This window comes from Impatiens glandulifera, chromosome 1 (assembly GCF_907164915.1).
Source record: "Impatiens glandulifera chromosome 1, dImpGla2.1, whole genome shotgun sequence".
Lineage (NCBI taxonomy): Eukaryota > Viridiplantae > Streptophyta > Magnoliopsida > Ericales > Balsaminaceae > Impatiens > Impatiens glandulifera.
Window position 1 is genome coordinate 42,708,627 of NC_061862.1, and position 19,542 is coordinate 42,728,168.

The 19,542-nt window shown below is 35.1% G+C and overlaps 4 protein-coding genes and 1 pseudogene across 4 annotated transcripts; 4 read left to right on the top strand and 1 right to left on the bottom strand.

Moving 5' to 3' along the window:
• Positions 1–109: 109 nt before the first annotated feature.
• On the top strand, positions 110–2,657 carry LOC124922599 (60S ribosomal protein L23). The gene is made up of 4 exons (XM_047463319.1): positions 110–161; positions 256–540; positions 2,272–2,313; positions 2,409–2,657. Exons 1-4 carry the CDS (start codon positions 149–151, stop codon positions 2,489–2,491), a joined length of 423 nt encoding a protein of 140 aa, XP_047319275.1. The 5' UTR covers positions 110–148; the 3' UTR covers positions 2,492–2,657.
• Positions 2,658–4,037: 1,380 nt separating this feature from the next.
• LOC124920827 (acid phosphatase 1-like) lies at positions 4,038–5,205 on the top strand. The gene is made up of 3 exons (XM_047461390.1): positions 4,038–4,450; positions 4,527–4,736; positions 4,841–5,205. Exons 1-3 carry the CDS (start codon positions 4,053–4,055, stop codon positions 5,016–5,018), a joined length of 786 nt encoding a protein of 261 aa, XP_047317346.1. The 5' UTR covers positions 4,038–4,052; the 3' UTR covers positions 5,019–5,205.
• Positions 5,206–7,808: 2,603 nt separating this feature from the next.
• On the top strand, positions 7,809–10,687 carry LOC124922601 (NADH-ubiquinone oxidoreductase chain 1). Its single transcript, XM_047463321.1, has 2 exons — positions 7,809–9,806; positions 9,846–10,687. The coding sequence occupies exon 2, from the start codon at positions 9,876–9,878 to the stop codon at positions 10,263–10,265; it is 390 nt and encodes a 129-aa protein (XP_047319277.1). The 5' UTR covers positions 7,809–9,806; positions 9,846–9,875; the 3' UTR covers positions 10,266–10,687.
• A 6,051-nt stretch (positions 10,688–16,738) lies between these two features.
• Positions 16,739–18,336, top strand: LOC124922607. The gene is made up of 2 exons (XM_047463329.1): positions 16,739–17,531; positions 18,054–18,336. Exons 1-2 carry the CDS (start codon positions 17,278–17,280, stop codon positions 18,109–18,111), a joined length of 312 nt encoding a protein of 103 aa, XP_047319285.1. The 5' UTR covers positions 16,739–17,277; the 3' UTR covers positions 18,112–18,336.
• On the bottom strand, positions 17,769–17,884 carry LOC124923056 (annotated as a pseudogene).
• Positions 18,337–19,542: the final 1,206 nt, after the last annotated feature.

Sequence of the window (19,542 nt, forward strand, 5' to 3'; positions counted from 1 at the left end):
AATCATCACTTAAATTATTATTTAGGCCCATTAGATTGTATAATACAGGCCTGCATAATTTAGCCCATTAACTAGTTCATCTACAAACCCTAGGTCTTTACCCTATAAAATCTAACTCAACTCAACAAAGTAGTCAGCAGCATTCAAAATGTCGAAGCGAGGTAAACCTAGTTCTTCTCTCTTTTACTGAAAAATATCTTCTTTCAATTGATATAGCTATATCTGATTCACCTTCTTTGTTTCTTTTGATTTAAGGGCGTGGAGGATCGGCCGGAAACAAGTTTCGCATGTCGCTTGGTCTGCCGGTGGCAGCCACAGTGAACTGCGCTGATAACACTGGTGCAAAGAACTTGTACATCATTTCCGTGAAAGGAATCAAGGGTAGACTCAACCGTTTACCATCTGCTTGCGTGGGTGATATGGTGATGGCGACTGTTAAGAAGGGTAAACCCGATCTGAGGAAGAAAGTCATGCCGGCTGTCATAGTCAGGCAGCGCAAGCCATGGCGCCGAAAGGACGGAGTTTTCATGTATTTTGAAGGTCAGTTTTGTTAATCTATTGTTTATTATCAAGTTATAAATTTGATTTCTCCTTGATAAGGGTAATTGCTTATATACTGATTATTGACTAGTATTGATTCCTTAGAGTGCATTCAATTCCTTGATGTTGGTTTCTTAGAATATCATGTATGCTTCATTGATTATTCCCAAGGTTTTAGTTGTGTTTTTCATTTCAACAAACGTTGTCACCAGTCTTAGTCAGGTATCCTCCTTTTTTGGTTGGTTGGTACCGTTACAAGTCTGGTAAATCAATAGTGTCTAATCGTTACAGATGTGATGCTGTTTTTTTCTCATCAAATCTGCTCCATTAAGACTCAATATTTATCTATTTGCCTAAAGTTCTACTTGTTTATTCATTTCAACAAAATCTCATGTATATTCTATCAAGCATTGTCACCATTCTTAGTCAGGTATCCTCCTTTTTCTGTTGGTTTATACCGTTACAAGTCTGGGAAATCAATAGGGCCTAATCGTTACAGATGTGATGCTACTTTTCCTCATCAAATCTGCTCCATTAAGACTCAATATTTTGCTATCTGTATAAACTTCTTCTTGTTTCTTCATTTCAATAAAATCTCATGTATATTCTACCAAGTATTGTCACCATTCTTAGTCAGGTATCCTCCTTTTTCTGTTGGTTTATACCGTTACAAGTCTGGGAAATCAATAGGGCCTAATCGTTACAGATGTGGTGTTGACTTTTTATCATCATATTTGCTCCATTAAGACCCAATATTTTGTGTTTTACCTTAGCTATACAGTCATATATTCTTTATTTCACCAAAATCTACATTTAGTTGTCACCATTCTTAGTCAGGTATCCTCCTTTTTCTGTGGGTTGATACCGTTACAAGTCTGGGAAATCAATAGGGCCTAATCGTTTCAGATGTGTTGCTGATTTAATCTTCATATTTGCTCCATTAAGACCCAATATTTTGTGTTTTTATCTTAACTACTTTTGTCATATATGTTTATTTTTTTCACCAAATTCATATCTATATCTACCAAATACATTGTCACCAGTCTTAGTCAGGTATCCTCCTTTTCTGTTGGTTGGTACCGTTACAAGACTGGGAAATCAATTGAGTCTAATCGTTACAGATGTGATGTTGCTTTTTATCATCATATTTGCTCCATTAAGACCCAATAATTTGTGATTTGTTTTCTATCATCATATTTGCTCCATTAACACAATTCTTATCAGACTTAGTCAGATATTCTCCTTTATTTCAGTTTGATAATATCGTTACAAGTCTGGGAAATCAATAGTGTCTGATCGTTACAAATGCGGTGTTTCATTTATCATCATATTTGCTCCATTAAGGCTCAATATTTGAGTATAATTTTTTATTATTTTCACAAATTTACTTCCTTTTTGTATTTTTGAAAATCAATTCCTTCCTATCTTAATTGTTCCATTAAGACAATATTTTATCGTTTGCACAATTGTCCATCTAAAATATAATGTCTCCACACTTAGTCAGGTATCTTCTTGTTTTAGTTGGTTGGTACCGTTACAAGTCTGGGAAATCAGTAGAGTCTAATCGTTTCAGATATGATGCTCATATTGTCATCATATTTGCTCCATTAAGACTCAACAATATCTAATTTTTCTGGGAAATCCAAAGTGTATTGTTATAGATCTATTGATGTTCCAATTAGTTCAAAATTTATTGTGTTTTAATTCATATTTTATTTTTGAATCTTTCAGATAATGCTGGTGTTATTGTTAACCCCAAGGGAGAAATGAAAGGTGAGTTCATCATTAGTATTAAACTTCAAATGACATGTATTAGCATTAAAGTATTATGTTTGGAATAATAAAACTCATATTTAATTTGAATTCAGGTTCTGCTATAACTGGTCCTATTGGGAAAGAATGTGCTGATCTTTGGCCAAGAATAGCTAGTGCTGCAAATGCTATTGTCTGATTGAAGTGTTTGTTTTAAGATTTAGCCATTCTGATCATATTTTGTCATTTCACTGCTGTTCTCTTGGATATAGAAATATTTACTAGTCTTTTTGTTTAATTTTGTTGTATGGTTGAACCATTTTGCTGCGTTTTGATCAGAATTATATTCCATAACTTTGGTATTATTAGTAATATTAACAATGATTTGGGTTTTTGGATACAAAATGAAATGCATAGTTGGCTATGGGGCTCATTGAAATATTTTAATCAATTTGATTACAATCTGTTAATCCTTATTCATATTTTCCAATAATTTCCATATTCAGTGGGATCCATGTGTAAATTACTTCAATTTAACTTATTTAGATTCTTAATTTAAAACTGTTCCAAAGTCATTTTTTCTAATTTTTTTGTGAAAGCTTAAGTCAAATCTGCAGTATAAATACATATGTGATTAAACATTCAAATTTTCTTAAGAAATTGTTTTTTTAAATATGATTTTAATTCAAATTTTCTTAAGAATTTGTTTTTCTATTGAATTGAATTAAAATCTTAAGATTAAGATTTTATGATTTCACATTAGGTTAATTAAGTTAACAAATCTGATAAGATTTTACGAGTTTATAAATATTTTTGATTATACGATTTTATATTTGAAAAATGAATTTATATTTAAAAATGAAAAGATAGAGTTATTATTTATTCAAATAAATATATTAATATAATTAATTTTGTAACTATAATTTTTTTATAGTGTTATTTACTTATTATTAATTTTTAATTAATTTTATATTTAAGTATATAAAATTTTAAAATTGACTAGTATAAAATATTTAATTATATATATAAATAATAATAATATATAACTATTATATTTTCAAATTAAATTATTACGATTTTATGTAAATTTTAAATTTTATGAGTTTACAATTGGTCAACGATTTTATGCAAATTCTCGATTTTGACAGCCTTATATTTTGATATGATTGATGAAACAATCAAAAAGTTGCAAATTTTAATAATCAAGTTTTAAGTTTTAAGAGGTGTCTCAAACTCTGATGAATGATAGTGAATCCGAAAGAAATGTTGATTAAGAAGTTTTTGAACATATTTCAAGATTCCAAGTGAAAAATATCCCTTTTGTGATTACATATAATAATGGTCACAAATATATTTTTTTATTATTATTGAAAGACCTAAAGTCATTGTTTTGCTCATGAATTACAGTAAATGGTAAAAATTGACTTAATTCCTATCCTGAAAGAGTTTATGAGGATGAAGACAACCCATTAATAATCATAATAAGAAGACACATAGGATACAGCTCATCTATGTCTCTCTCCCACATGGGTATTGTTAAAATTCAAAACCACTAACGTTCCATTCTCCATTAACTACAATATATGTATTTTTTTCCACCAATTTGACATCTTTTATTTGACAATCATTATATAACGTGAAGTGATTGATGTGGAATAATCCTTTTATAATGTTACAATATTGTTTATACAAATCCCACTAACTATTTAAGGTCCCATTCTCCACACCTCAATTCATTGTATACAACTTAGCCAATAATAATGAAGACAGTAAACATTTCCCTTCTTCTCCTTCTATTGGCTACTTTGAATATTTCTTCATCCATAGCAGGCAACTGGAATATACTCAGCCAAAAGCCAAGACAAAAGGGTGCTCTTCTCGATATAACACTTAGGAACTATTGCGAGGCATGGAGGATAAACGTCGAGCTAAACAACATTCGTGATTTCGTGGTTGTGCCAAATGAATGCACTGATTTTGTAAGGAAGTATGTGACTTCAATTCAATATGAAATTGATTCCCAAAGAGCAATTGATGAGGCTACTGTGTTTATAAGCACCAACATCGGTTTGAAGAAAGATGGGAAGGATGCTTGGATCTTTGATATTGATGATACTCTGCTTTCTACAGTTCCTTATTACAAGAAGCACCAATTCGGGTAAATTTACTTTTGTTTCTTTCTATAAACTATAGCATTATCAACTAGAAATGTGAAATATTTGGGGGTGATGCAGTGGGGAGAAGCTAAACAAGACAGATTTGGAAGAATGGATGAGTAAGGGAAATGCACCAGCTATCACAAGCTCATTGAAGTTATTCAATGATTTGAAAGGAAGAGGAGTGCAGATCTTCTTGTTGTCTTCTAGGAGAGAAATTCTAAGATCAGCCACCATTGATAACCTTGTTGATGTTGGTTACTATGGTTGGACTAACCTCATTCTAAGGTTTGATTCTTTCGATTGTTTTCTAATAATTACTTTCACTTTTTACTTTGACAATTTTCGAAAAATGACGATGACTTCAATTGTATATATGTATGTATGTATAGGGGAGAAGGGGACGAAGATAAGTCGGCTGAAGAGTACAAGACGGGGATTAGGAAGCAGTTGAATCGTGTGGGATATCGAATTTGGGGAATAGTTGGAGACCAATGGAGTAGTCTTAATGGATTTCCAAGTGCAAAGAGAACCTTCAAACTCCCAAATCCACTCTATTTTGTTGCTTAGTATTGTTCTTATTATTTCGGGTAAATAACTTGCAAGATATACTTTAATATGTTATATCTTGAATGCGAAATTGATCTTGTTTTCATTGTCTATTGACATTCATTGTAATCTGCAAAGTGCAGTGTTATTTATTGTAAGATGTTTTGAGTTTTGAGACCATGCCATCAATATTAATGTTTCCTTTTAAGGGTTTGTCTTAAACTATGGTCACACCCTATCACTGTCAATTTTGTATTTTGTTTGAAATAAGTTATTTAGACGGGATGTATTGAAATTCTAAGAAACATGGAGAGGTAGACATGACTCATGCTCGATACAGGGTGTGATAACTAAAAACGTTAAAATTGTATCTCTATATAAGTCGAGCAATATTCTTAACAAAGATCTTATTGTTTCGATTCCGTTTGATGAGATATTAAGAACAAAATGTCAAATGTTCATTTTTGGGTAAAGAAAAAAACATAAGTTTTCCATTGTTGTTATTTTTTTGCAATTACTATAGAATCTACTTAACTTAAGAATTTGTTCTTCTATATGTAAAAAAAATTGACTTAGACTATGGCAACTAACATGACAATAAATTTGATGAAAATATTAACAATATTAACTATAGCAATAATATATTACTTTTTAATTCAAAGCATTAATATTAACAATATTAGGCTTCTTCCTAGAATTGCTTGTGCCTCTCTAGGCTTCGCTATTGCTCATGACTGGTATATGAATCTCTCTATGTATAGTGGTTGGCCTTTGTTAAGCTTCGCCATCAGGGACTAGTCGCTTCCCGAATGCCTCTTTACTTTATTATGGTCTATGCCTCCTTCCTTGCCGCGTACGCTTTCAAGTAAGCAAGCTACCTTGCTTGCATTCTAGAAGCTACCGCTTCCCGCCTCCTTCATTCCTACTGCCTGCTTCAATTGATGTGAATGATCGTGTCTTCAAATCCTATTCAGTCTGAGATATGTCACTGAAACTGATTCTGTTCTGTCTCTGCTTTATTTTCGGATTCCGAGGATGAGCCGGCCGACCCTAACATCTTTATCTGAGGAGCCGGACGACGAAGCCTCCTCTGATGATAAAGATGTCTCCGACGCGACCGGCAAGCTTTCTCTATTGTTCTTTTTTTGGCGGGTTCGGTCAGGAGGAACAAAAGAGAGATTCTTTCTATCAGTCAAAAGCGGATACCGCCCCCCCATGCTCCCACGGTCCGCTTACCGAGGGATAGAAGGGAAGGACCGGGGCCCAAAACAAGTTGGGTTGGGGTATACAGCCGTAAGCGCGGTTGGGGGTGACAGAGGACGTGCTCATACGGTTCATAGAAGGATATGATCAACCCGTTGATTGTTGGGAACTTTCACTCCTCTATATTCGAAATATATCTTTCTAGGAGCATTACGATCTGCAGCTCAAATGGTCTCTTAGGACATTTGTACCAGCTTCCATATTTTGTATTCCTAAAAATAATATAAAATAATAATATCCCTATTTTAGAGAATCAAAATATAAATTATTCTACATCAGCTCCTTATCCATATATCATTTAAATATTCATTAAAACAACCAACTTTTCAACCACCTCAACCAATTAATTACTTATTCATATATATTTAAATATTCATTAAAACAAACAACTTCTCAACCACCTCAACCACTTAATTAATTTATAACCCTTAAATATTTATTCATAACTTCTCAACCACCTTAAGAACCTAAAATATATATAAGAACACATTCCCATAAGGAAATGGCTACTTACACTTTAAAAGAAAATTCGGATTTGTACCAAAAGTTTTCAAGGTGTGTGTTGGATTGATTTTTGTATTTATTTTAATAGTTCAAACTTTATTTTTTTACATGATTTGGTGGTAAAAATGAAAGCAATTATAAAGCCTGTATCACTAGATTTACGGAGACTTCCTTCTCGCTGTGTGTAATAGCCGCAAAACTTGTTTACTACTTGTTGTATTATGCTCCATCTATTTGTGAGAGATTTATATGTTCGTTGCCCATACTTAGTCTTTTCTATGACTTCCTTGTAATATGCTTCTACCTTGCTCCAGTATTGACTATTGGTTTGATCCGTTCCATGAATTGGATCAATACTTGTGTCAAGCCAAGCAGAAACCAATAGAAGGTCCTCTTCTGGAGAGAAGTTCTTACTTCGAGCCTTTTTGTATTGATCTTGAGTTTGCAGCTCATTGAACTCATAAGTTGACATAAACTGATCATAATCATCACCACTAGTTTGAGATTGAAATATTTCATTATACACTTCATTATCTACTCCTCCCGCCATCCATATAATTGGAGAAATATCCATGATAGAAATGGGAGAAAATAGATTATTGATCTAAAAAAAATGGGAGAGATCTAGGAAAAATAGCAACAAAAGGAAAAAAAATGGCGGAGAAAAACAATGGCGGGATTGTTAGAAATGAAAAAGAAATGGCGGGATAGTTAGCCATTAAAGATAAAATATATTATTTTATTATTTAGGGATGCTACAGTAATCCCTAAATATAAAGATTCACTGTTCATCATCCCTAAAAAATTATAAGGATAGGGAATTTGATAAAGCATTTTTTTTTACAACTTTTATATTATTTATCTTTATAATAGAGATAAAACACATTTTAAGGATTCTGCTACAAATGCCCTTATGAAGTCTCTATTGGTCTTATTCTTATTGTGCGCCTTGTGAGCGCGTTTGGATCCGCGAAGGCAATCGTTCAGATGTTCCCCTAACCCAACCCGGGAACGGACCGGAGGGAACCTCAGCATGGGGAGAATTCCTTCGTCAATCACAAATGCTCATTCAGAAGTGTTAGGTGGTATGAGTCAATCGTTCTATTTTTATTTCTCGTATAGAAATTTCTGAGTTATCTTTGTATGACTTAGACTAATTTGAGATACATGTTATTGAAGGTGATATCAGCCGTGTGGAAACTGAACCAAGGTCAGGATTGGATGTCCGGTGACATCCTTAAATGTTTCCCAACTCTGAGAGGGTCGATGTAATTGAGTCGACCAGAGGGAGAGGAACGGAACGACCAAGTTCTTTGCTGGTGTGCAGGATGAAGAACAAGGCCAGGCTCAAGCGAGAAATGAGGCTTTTATTACCCAGACGAAGAAGCTTCGTCAGATGAAGACGGCGGCCTTTGTTCCACACAGGCTCAAATGTATAAGTTATTCACATGTCACTACATTTAAAATACCGTTCGCATCCTATCACAAAGAGTCAAAAAAGATATGAACTGTTAAAAATAAAAAAATGACTTAAGCACATTAATTTGTGCTTGACGACGCTCTGAAGCTAGTAAATTTAACGATTGAATTTCCTCCTTTTCATCTAAGTAAGAACCTTCTTCTTCTTTTCTAAGACGTGAAGACGAGTCCAGATGGTAGACATCTCCTCTGTGGCTCTCTTCATACCTTCACCCTGCGAAGCGCACCCATCATTCCGTTTTTTTTTTGCAGGGGAAAGGAGGGATCCATTGCTTCTCCCGTCTTTGCCGGCAAATGCTATGTTCAACTATGCCCACCCTCCTCGACAAGCCCGAAACTCCAGTCAATAAATGAACTCCGGGATGAACCGGATTTGAATACAAGAGAAGTGAAACCTCCTGCCATAAGGAAGGGGAGATCCGTAGTCAGAGCTCCCTCTCTCCCTGCTTTCTACGCCTTGCTATTTTATCAGGGAAACTCGTTCAATCGCGTCTTTCAGTACTGGGACTAAAGTCAAGTAGTTGAGATAAGCTATTTGCTTTTTGTCAGGTGCCGTTAGTTAAGTTCCTTTTGTCCTATAGGTTTGCTGGTCAGTGGAAAAAGTAAATAAGCGAGGAGGCCTTCTCACTCAAGCTCAAGCATTTACTTTTCTAGTTAGAGACCAACGCAACGTCTTGGGGCTAACGTGGGATCCGCTCAAGGACCTACTGGCCCACGGAGCGGTAAATATCTCATGCCCGACTGGAAAGGTTCTTTTTGGACGATCAACTATGCGCTTTTAAAAAAGAAAAGTCGATATATATATTTTACCGGTTACCGGTGCTTTTTATGCAAAAAAGAAAGGGATTGGATTTCCGGAAAGAAGGAACGATATCTTTGACAGGGTTGTATTTTTGGTTTCAATGGGATGGTGTTCAAACTCCCGAAATGCAGTCTAGACAGCGGGCCCTCCCCTTGATGACTGAACTGACTTGGGGAAGGGTCAATCTCTTCCGGAGTATGCTTCACGGCCACTTATTCGTCCTGACCAAATAGTATCATCTATCTCTCAGCCATTCTTTTCTCCGCTAATCACCCCTTCTCAACCAGCCCGTCCGATCGATCTTGTAAGATCGGCTAATTCAAAGGGGTTAATCTGGTCTTCAGTTGTCTCCACAAATCGTTTGCTTTATCGAACAAAGCTTTATTAGGGGGTCTTGGTTGGCCCCCTATTTTCAACCATTACAGCTGGCGTCGACCAGCTTTGCGATGCGGACGGACACGAAGAAGAACGCGGGCAGCGGAAATGCAAAAGAGAAGAGCAAATATTCCCGACCCAGAGCATATTCTTAACTCAACCACAAATCTGTTGAATGAAGGTAGCTTGCTTACTCTCAGCCACTAGTTAGAAGGAAATCCCTTTACTTCGCTTATGCCCTTATGCAGAAAGCAAGTGAGGCGGGCTAAAATTCCATTCTTTGTAACGTAAGAGGATTCGATGTTGCACCATCTTCAACTCTTCTCGGAATTCGGAGTTTTTTGAGAAAAGGTCCCATCCTTCAATATCATGATTGGGTCGACCAGGCCAGATCATGAGTGAAATATCATTCTCGGGTCGACCAGGCCAGATCATGAGTGAATAGAAAATAGAAAATGTACATAGCTGTTCCAGCTGAAATACTTGGAATAATTTTCCCACTTCTACTAGGAGTAGCCTTTTTAGTGCTAGCTGAACGTAAAGTAATGGCTTTTGTGCAACGTCGAAAGGGTCCTGATGTAGTGGGATCGTTTGGATTGTTACAACCTCTCGCAGATGGTTTGAAATTGATGATAAAAGAACCTATTTCACCAAGTAGTGCTAATTTCTCCCTTTTTAGAATGGCTCCAGTGGCTACATTTATGTTAAGTCTGGTCGCTCGGGCCGTTGTACCTTTTGATTATGGTATGGTATTGTCAGATCCGAACATAGGGCTACTTTATTTGTTTGCCATATCTTCGCTAGGTGTTTATGGAATTATTATAGCAGGTCGGTCTAGTAATTAGGGGGCGGCCGTTCGGTCGCCTATGATACTAGGACCAATAGGTCTAAAATGGGTTTGTGCCGCAGGTGTTGAACGATCTACTCTACACAGGTGTGGGCTTACAGGGCTAGGGCTCATAAACCCTTTCTTTCATTCATCAAAGGGCCCTGGTCGGTCAGTCACTTTTCTGGGCCGGGATCGATAACGATAAGAGTAAGTCATAAAAAGAAAAGATATCTTTTTCTTCGCACCTCAGATCAAGAGGAAGGGTAGCTTGTCAAGCTGGCCTATAATATTCATTTTTTTATTATTATTCTCTATAATATAGAATATCATATAATAATCTTCGCTGTCTTTTAACCGGCTGTTCTTCTTTGTCAACGCTACTAAGGGACCTATAGGTTTGCCTACTTTACTTATGAAAGATAATGAGAATGGGTTATTCAAAAAGGAAAAGGCGCTACTTAGCCCTACATTAGTAAAAGTAGGCGAGCGAGTTAGCGAAGACAAGACGCTTAGGCTAATAGATAAGAGAGCGTGGGTGCGTAGCCTTCTTTCTACTACGCTACGAAAAGGTTACTTCGTAACTTAGCTCGACGTTAGGAGAGTCAAGGGGGAAGGCCATACATACCTACATAGAAGAACCGCTGTTCGCTGACTTTCTAAGGTCTATCCTTTCTTTCGCTCCCCTACTGAAAAGGGGCAAAGCCGCTTTGCACCATTAATAGACAGACTACTTTTTATTCAATTCTTAAGGCCCTACTTTGTTTCGCAAGCCTTTGTCATTGTCAGTCAACTAAGTAGGGCCTGAGGCCCCCTGCGAATCCGTAAATCTAAGGAGCATGCCGCAACAAAAGGATGGTCCCCTATGCATTTTATTTTTTCCGGAAGGGAAAAAAAGAAGTACCCCCATCATGGTGAACCTCTCCTTGTGATCGGGATGAGGTAGATGCCTCCCAGCCAGCCGGGGGGCGGATCGAATCGGAGTTTCCTTAGGTAGCCACCGACCTACAGTTATCCTTAAACTTCCGTGCTTGGTGGAGAAGAAGCGAACAAAGGTACGCTCGCTTGCTGTCTTGTTCTCTGTCGCGAACTGGGATCGCTCGCCAGCTAGGTCAGATTGGAGCAACATTGTATGAGAACATATTACCCTCGGGGACAAGGGGCGGAACGACCTCTCGATCTACTTACTGCAGCCCAGGAATAACAACGTCGTCTAGGCCTTCCCTCTTGCTCCGATCTCCCCGGAGCCTAGGACGTTGTCTGGGCCAAGAGCCATAGTTAGTTGCTGTTTCCATTTGGTTTTCATTTCTTTCTCGTTGTTGATACCGGCAAGACCCAGCCAGATGATGTCTGCTGGTTGGTAGTGAGAGGACTCTTAGTACCTATATACCCAAAAAGTTTGATAGTTAAAAAACATTTTATTTTATTTCTTGCTTTCCATTAGCAGCAGGAAAGGAGTCTATCTATCTGCCTAGCTTTGGTAGATTTCCCCCAACGGAATCCACAGAAATTCCACGAATCCCTTGGTGGATAAGTCCGACGACTCAGCAGCAGTGCGGAATTTACTTTCTTGTCTAGTGGATCTGATCTATAGTTAGGGGCAATACATACCAAAAGGTTCGAAGAAGGAAGGCCGGTGAAATACCAAAACAACTACACATTTGTCAATTGAAGCTATCAGTGTGATTGATCAGACAAGTACCAAGGGCTTTCAGTAGACTGATTCTAAAATTTCCGAATTTTCTTGCGACAAGTCCTTGCATTAGTATGAGTTCGTTGACCGCGTAAGGGCGATCCATCTTGATGACGAATTCCACAATAACAATCAATATCAATTAATCGTTCGATGTCGGATAGTTCTCCCCTCTTCAATTCCCAATGAACAACATGATCTTGACCTATCATTTGTTTAATTTGGTCGATCAGATACTTAGTTAACTCTTTTATCTTTATGTTCCCACTGATACCTAATTGATAACGAATCTGAATGGTTTTTTTAGGTCCAATTCCATCCATTAAAAATGAGGCAATTCTTACTTGTTTATTGACAACTAATCTAGCTCCTGAGATATATGACATTTTTGATTCTTCCTTTTACTAGTCTTCTCGACTAGAATCATAAATGGGCTGTCTCCTCTCTACTTTTTTATTCGTAGAACTAGTATGAGCGATCTAAACTTCGACACCTCTTTCTTCTAATTATGTTCTTGTATCCAAGCCCTAAAAAAGCAGAAAGAATCCTGTAGAGGAAAATTAGAAACTTTGATAAATAAATTAGTAAGAAAGTGCTCCTAATGGGTCGCGGTCTCAAAATGATAGTTTTTCTTCTCGATAGCGCAAAAGGTATTTTAGGGCCGCTATATTCACATCCCCCGACTCATAATCGAAGGGGTCTCGTGCGATCTCATGCGCGGCCATCATGTTGTCGGGTCTGGGCTTCCTGCGATTACAGAATTGCCCGCAGAAGCCCCCTCTATAAAAAAAAATTTCTGCATCATCAGCGGCGCTGGCGCATGTTTTTATTCCTTTTGTCCAGCTCCCTAAAAACATAGTTCGACTTGCATGTGCTAAGCATATAGCTAGCGTTCGTCCGGATCAAACTCTTCTTTTGACTATGAAAAAATATGGGTTCTATTCTATCTGGTAGAGTCAACAGAGCTCCGTTCCTTGTCTGTAACTCCAGAACATCCAATTTCCTCCAGGTCTTGGATGTCCTTTCTTTCGTCTCAATAGTGAGCGCTGTTAGATCTGATTCAACTGAATATGGGACTTGGATATGCTCTTGCTCCCGGCGGATATGCTGGGCAAGATAGTGACAAAAGGGAAAGTCGAGCCCCCTATAAAAGGCAACTACTTCTACCTGTGCTGATTTGTTCGTATAGATCAACTACCTTGCCCTATCAATCACGCGACGAATCTTAACACGCACTGCGCTGCCCGACACACAAAAAGAATTGCGATTTACTGAACGCAGGCGCTTACTTAGAACAGATTATTTGAAGTCTTTTTCGGCACAAAAGCGGAGTTCGCTAGAAGTCGTCGCGAGCTTTACGTTTGAAGCTTCAACACAGTCACTTCTTAGTAGCTCGTTGCTACAATTGATCTTTAGCTCGCCCCTATCTTGCTAGGGCGTAAGCACTTCACTCGCTCTTGTTCAGTAACGCTTTCTTCATTCTTTAGATAACAGCGTGAGAGCTCTTCAATTCTATTCAGGTCCTTAGTTCTAGTCGAATCGCGAGCAAAGCTCAACACTGCTAGCGAAGCTCTACGACAGAGCATTTCCATTATTAAAATTATAGAGCCAATCACACTGCTCTCTCTCTCTCTTTCCGGCCGGTATGTAGAATGGAGCGAAGTGGGCTGTGTAATCATTAGAATTTGCACTCTTTTTATTTTATTTTATATAAGAGTAGGTAAGTAAGGAGCTGAAAACGAGTCCTTCTACGGGCCCCTCATTCTCACTGCAAGCTATCTCTTACTTGTGTTTAGTGAGGAGGCGGACTAACATAGAGGTGAATATAGCTCTGGTTGTTCTTTCTTCCTTGGGCAGGCCTGCCTTGTTGTGATAGTCCGGAGTGATAGAACACAAGGAAAGTAGTAGTTGGACGAGGTGCGTTGAATTGGCCAATTCAATGTATATTATTTTTAGCTCTCACCATCAATCCTGGCATAGAATATAATTTCAACAATGGAAACTCAAATCATATGAAAATTGAGATTCATATCATGCTCTCAAGCTCACGGGGTACAAGAACCCCGTTTATGTGATGACATGTATAGGCATTCTGAAACCAACCGAGAAGTCGGGACATGGTAAAAAAACTTACCAAGGTATCCACTTCTAAATGAATGTGAACCATAAAAAGAGAAGTCCTTTGCTTTTTTACGCATAATGCTAAAAGCAGTGAAGGCATGCGCGAACAGCGGAGCAAGTAGCCCATGCGAGAGCGCGGTTATAGCGGGGAGCGCGGTAGTAACGTGTGCTAGGGAGCAGTATAGCGCGGTAAGCATTAGTACCTTGTTTTCGAGCTGCGGTGCGCTCTTTCAACCTTGCTCGGGGATATAGTTCTTCTTATTGATCCGCTTCGACCCGATTGGCGGGATAACTTAGCCGAGCTCTCCCTCACCCTCTGCCTCAACCATTCATTCCACTTTCGTAGTGTCCTTTTTTCTGGTAAGAAAGCGGCGTTCTTCCCTGACCTTAAATGAAGAAAGAAATGCTTAAGGAAAATGCGCCCTCGAAGGCTCCTCTCTTATTGCTTTATTTGAACTGGCTCCAGGAATATTACTTTTTAATTCAAAACAAGAATGCCTATAACTATTAAAAATTAGCAATATGATACTAAGATATATTAAATCGATTTGAACTGTAAACCGTTATATTTATCAAATTCGAAACATTTGATTTATCGATTATATATAAAAAAGTAAAATATATTACTAGGATATAAGGTCTATTGAAATAGTCGAACTAATCCAACACGCATTCAAATTATATTAATTAATACAAATATACAACTTAATTTTTACGTATTTGTTTAACCAGAATTTTTGTTTAAAATTGTTATTATATTAGTTTTTTTATTTAATTTTGTTTAACTAGGCGTTTTAAAATTATATTATTAATGTCAATATGAACTATTGATATATAAAATTAGTTATTACTAAGTTGGGAGTTCTAAGAGAGCTAGTAGGGTTTTTTAGGGGTACGAGAATGGGAATCTCTATAATAGGATAACTTAGAGTATTTATTACTTCTCAAAAATAAAATAAAATTTCAAACTCTAAGATCTTCAATTGCTAGAATTTTTAAATTGCAAAAATGGATGACAAATTAAATCCAAGCTAATTGGTTGTGCTGGATGATTTGAATGCAAATTTGAATTCCTTATATCAATCACATTATTATTTTTTTTGGCAGCTCAGTTTGACCAAGAATTTATTGGAATGATATTTATTGCTTATTTGATGTTATTGTTGTTGTAATAATACAGTGAATTATATATTATTATGTTTAATCGACATTCAATGAAGAATTAAACCGGGTAAGAGAAGATGATCCAATTTTAATCATAGGAATTGGTAGAAGAAGGATCAAGTTCGAGATGAATAAAGACTCAGATTTGAGTTTTATTTTTGTGTGGCCAAGATTTATTCCCTTTCAATTTAGCATAGAAATTGGTAAATTTATAATTAGTTATTACTATTTAGGGTTCAATTAAATTAACTTTAAATATATACATTTAAAAACAAAATTTATATTTTTGAATTAAAAAAGTTAACTATAACTTTGATTTCAGTTAAGAAACTTACTATTTATAAATTAGGAAGAGAATGAATTTGTTTGGAAAATGACATTAATAAATGATTTTGTTACACAAAGACATGAGAGTTGAAAGCAATCTTTAAATCCATGAATTGATCTTATCCGTCCATCATGTAGAATTTTCAAATATTAATGGTGTAAAGAAAACTCTACAAATTGATATAGGAAAATGATTAAAGAAATACTTCGCTTACTTTCTTTTCCTTAATCTATGTATAAAGTTAAATCGAAAAAGGGTTTGTTTAGAAAGAATATAGAAAATGGGTTGTGAAGAAGGTAGGCCAGACTTAAGGGTCTAGTCTTTTGAAAAAATAAAATTTCTTTGGTATTTATATTAAAAACCTATAATAGTTTTTATTTAGATTAACAAAAACTAATTTAATTTAGATTTGAATGTTTTATCAATTTTGTTTAGGTTGAGTTTAACTCATATATAAAAAGATTTATTTTTATTTTTGTAGTGCACAATAGGGATGATAATGAGGCGGTATGTACCGTTCAATTTTGTTTGGTTTCGGGAAATCCCGCGAAACACCGTTAATAAAATATTTTTTTTTAAATAAAATAAAATTATATAAACGGAGTTTTTAATATAATATATATTATAATATATTAAAATTTTATATTATTATAAAGAAAAAAAACTTAGAACTTTTATAAAATATCGTGAATAAATAAATATATTAGTGATTTAATATATTTAATTATGTTTATAGTATTCAGAGCAGAATCGGGGCGGGTCGGGGACACAAATATCATCCCTGCCTCGTCTTTGTTCAGTTTCGAGGGAAAATTGTCTTAAACAGGACAATTCGGTTCGATTTTCACGGGACGATTTTAAATTGTCATCCTAACTTAACGCATAGTATTCTCACGTGTTATTGATTGAAGGAGGAGACGATCCAGAATAATGTTGTGATTATGGAAGGAATTTTAGAATTTTAAGTATTTGTGTAATAAGAAATTTGTTATTATATTATTTTATTTTTACTTAATTAATTGTTTTAAAATTAGTTTAAAACATATGTTTAGTATAGAATGTAAAATGGGTTAATTAGTAAAAAAGAAATGGAGGTAAAATAAAAGAGTAAAAAATAGAAAAGACATATACGAAGAAGCATTAAACAAACTTTGTAGTGTTTCAGCGCCTTCCCAGTTCGTTCCCAATCCAGGGAAAGCGACCTTCATCATCATCCCGTCCCCACTATCATCGGTCGCTAGAAATCTCCGATTCGATTCATGGGTTTCTCCTTCCTTGCGAAAGCTCTTCCATTTTCTTCTATTTCGATCTCTCAATTTCCTGCAAAAACCATCTCCATTTCCCCCCTTTTCTTTTAATGGCAACAGGGGAATGCTTCTTCTCCTTTTCCCACCCATAATTTCCTCTTCTTCCCTTTTCCTTTCAAGATTTATCCCTTTTCTTTGTTCTATCTCTCTGTGGCTTGATTGATTCATTTACATTGGATATAAATTGTCAATCTTTGCGTGATCACATCCAAACCCTGCTTTGACTTTCTTTTTCTTTCAAGGCGATTGACGTTTCCCTGCATACGAGATGCCTACATAAGGGTTTGTCGCTTCTTAAATTCCAATATGAGATGCCTACATTATATCTATGTTGTTGATTGATTGATTGATTGATTGGCTGGTTAGAAGATTGAGTCATTTCCTTATCTAAAAATTTCAGTATTTATATTTATAGTCGATGGGTGAAACTGATAAGAAATTAAGTGGTGTGAAGAACAGCATCATACATAAGATCCATGGTAGTATTCTGGTATCAGAGAAGTATGATTCAAATTCTATTGGGGATAGAGATGATGAAGACAATGTGACAGAAGCTCTATTGCCAGCCAGAAAGGGTGGGTTATCGAAGAAATCGGGGAAACCGAATAGGAAGGTGCAGTGGAATGATATCAATGGGAATAAGCTGGCAGAAGTGAAGGAATTCCAACCAAGGTAATAATAATGCCCATTTCATTCTGAAGTAGAATTTGAAGTTTTAGATTACTATTTCTGTTGTTGGCTGCAATTGAATTTAGGTAGCAAATTTTCTGATATAGAGTTTTCCTTGATTGAGCCTGATCTGTCTTAGTCAATAGTATTAATCTGATTGAAGACCAGGCAAAAAATAGAGAGTTTGGTAGGGGCTTTATTCTTCTTTGATGTTATTAAGTAACATATGATAGACATATCAAAAGGGTTTCTCTTGTTGTATTGAAATAGTGTCATACTTGTGCAGATGCAATGCTAATCTTTTCTGTATCGTTCTTATTTGTTATGCCAAAATACTGTAAAACAAATTCTTTGGCAATAGAGTTAATAGCTAATACAGTTGAGTACTTAGTAGGTATGACATGAATTTGATTAGTTGAGTGTCTGTATCTTTCCCATTTCTTCTTGATTTCTTTAGGTCTAATCTTCTTTTTATGGTATGTTGACAGAAAGTTTAACCTAAATGTCATTCTCTTGTGGGTGCAGTGATGATAGTGATTCGGATGAAGATGATTCTGATTATTGTATGTGCACCATAATGTAGACCGAGCTCATTCAGTAGCAGTATATAAAGAAGCCAACCAAATTGGTGACATTACTTACTCACTCAATCTTACATGTAAATTATAGGACGAATTATATTCCATCTGGTCTGAAAACCTTGTGTTTAGTGTTCATGGTTGTTGTTGGAATGATATTTATTGCTTCTTCTTCGAGCTTATTGTTGTTGTAGTAATATAGTGAATTATTATTATGTTTAACCATTCAATGAAGAATTAAACTGGATAAGAGAAGATGATCCAAGTTTAATCATGATCTCATATTTGTTACAATGATTTTGAGAAGGTGATATATATATATATATATATATATATATATATATATATATATATATATATATAATATATTTTAATATATAAGTTATAAAATAACATAGGAGAAGAGATAGGAGAAGAGTAAAAAGGAACTAATGTTGTTGATCTTTAAACTCGTAAAAATGTTTCATCTTCAAACTCGTAAAAATGAAACATATAACTTTTTTGATAAAAGCCCTGAAATTGTGAATAAGAATTCCTTTTATCAGATTAATACACATTCATACAGAGGTAAGTTAAACAATAAGAGTAGACACGCACTATCTACGTTGAATAAAACATGTTCTACACGACGAATATGAAAATAACACCAAAGATTGAGAACGTTAATTGTAATTTTTGTTTATTACTACTTTTCAGAAACTCTACGGTAGTTTGTTTGTTATTTTATAATTAAAATTAGAGTTTGTCTAATTTTTTATTATTGATTCTCCCAATTTTTGGACTTTTCAATTAAATGACGTTAAACTGTTTTAAAAAAATAGTTTAAAATATAAGATATTTTAGTATTTTGGTTAATTAATTGAATAATATAAATAATAAAAATATAAGAAAATAATGTTTGATTATGTTAAATTATTTAATCTCAATCGAACAAGTTCTTAGTTGAGTTTTTCTTGATAAAGTTAAACATGATATATTTGATGTTTTGGTAGATATTTAAAAATTGGAATAAGTTTATATGAAATGTTTTTAAATTATTTTTTTATTCCTTTTTTTTGTCATCCTTTTATTGTTATTCATAAAAAAAAATAGTTACTATTATTAGGTGTTCAATTAAATTAACTTCAAATATATATATTTAAAAACAAAATTTAGATTTTCAAAATTTAACTTAAGACTCTTCCTTATTAATAGTTACTAGAACTTTGATTTCAAGTTAAGTTACTAATTTTAGATTACTTAAATATATTAAGAATTAGGAAGAAGAAGAAAAAGAAAAAGAAAAAGAAAAAGATTGTGTTTTTGTTTGAAAATGAAATGAATAAAGTTTATAATTAGTAATTTACTTACAAAAATAGATTAATAAATGATTTTGTTACAGAAACATTAGGAATCTTTGAATTCATGAAATGATCTTGTCCGTCCATCATGTAGAA